The sequence below is a fragment of the Bison bison genome, unplaced genomic scaffold, assembly GCF_000754665.1.
Source record: "Bison bison bison isolate TAMUID 2011002044 unplaced genomic scaffold, Bison_UMD1.0 scf7180017864461, whole genome shotgun sequence".
Classification (NCBI taxonomy): domain Eukaryota; kingdom Metazoa; phylum Chordata; class Mammalia; order Artiodactyla; family Bovidae; genus Bison; species Bison bison.
The window spans coordinates 13,455,107-13,455,450 of NW_011495023.1; the positions used below are offsets into that span (position 1 = coordinate 13,455,107).

The 344-nt window shown below is 67.2% G+C and overlaps 1 protein-coding gene across 1 annotated transcript in view; it reads right to left on the bottom strand.

Annotated features, from left to right (window-relative positions):
• The window catches only part of C1QL3 (complement component 1, q subcomponent-like 3), an 8,921-nt gene extending 8,730 nt beyond the window's left edge, over positions 1 to 191 (bottom strand). The window contains exon 1 of the mRNA XM_010860070.1: positions 6 to 191. Coding sequence (XP_010858372.1) covers positions 6 to 191 — 186 coding nt within the window. The remainder of the gene's footprint in view (positions 1 to 5) is intronic.
• Between the last annotated feature and the right edge of the window lie 153 nt (positions 192 to 344).

The window sequence follows — 344 nt, forward strand, 5'->3', positions numbered from 1 at the left end:
CCTTTGGGGCCCTGGATGAAGGTGGGCAGGGACTGCATGAGGCCGCGGTCGGGCGTGGCGGCCGTGCTGGGCGCCTTGGTGCCCCCATAGGGGTCGCAGACCATGCGGCAGGTGCCCAGCATCTCGTAGTGCGCCGACGTGCCGGCCGAGCTCACCAGCACCGGGATGAGGATCACCAGCAGCAGCACCATCACCACCCCCAGCGCCCCGGCTGCAATCAGGCGCCTCCTGCTGCCCACCAGCCGGCTCAGCGCGGGGCGATCCTCTTGTCTGCTTTTGGACAAAATTTTGAAGGTTGGGCGGGGACCTCCTCAGAGCCGAAAACAACCCCCTGCGAACCCCAA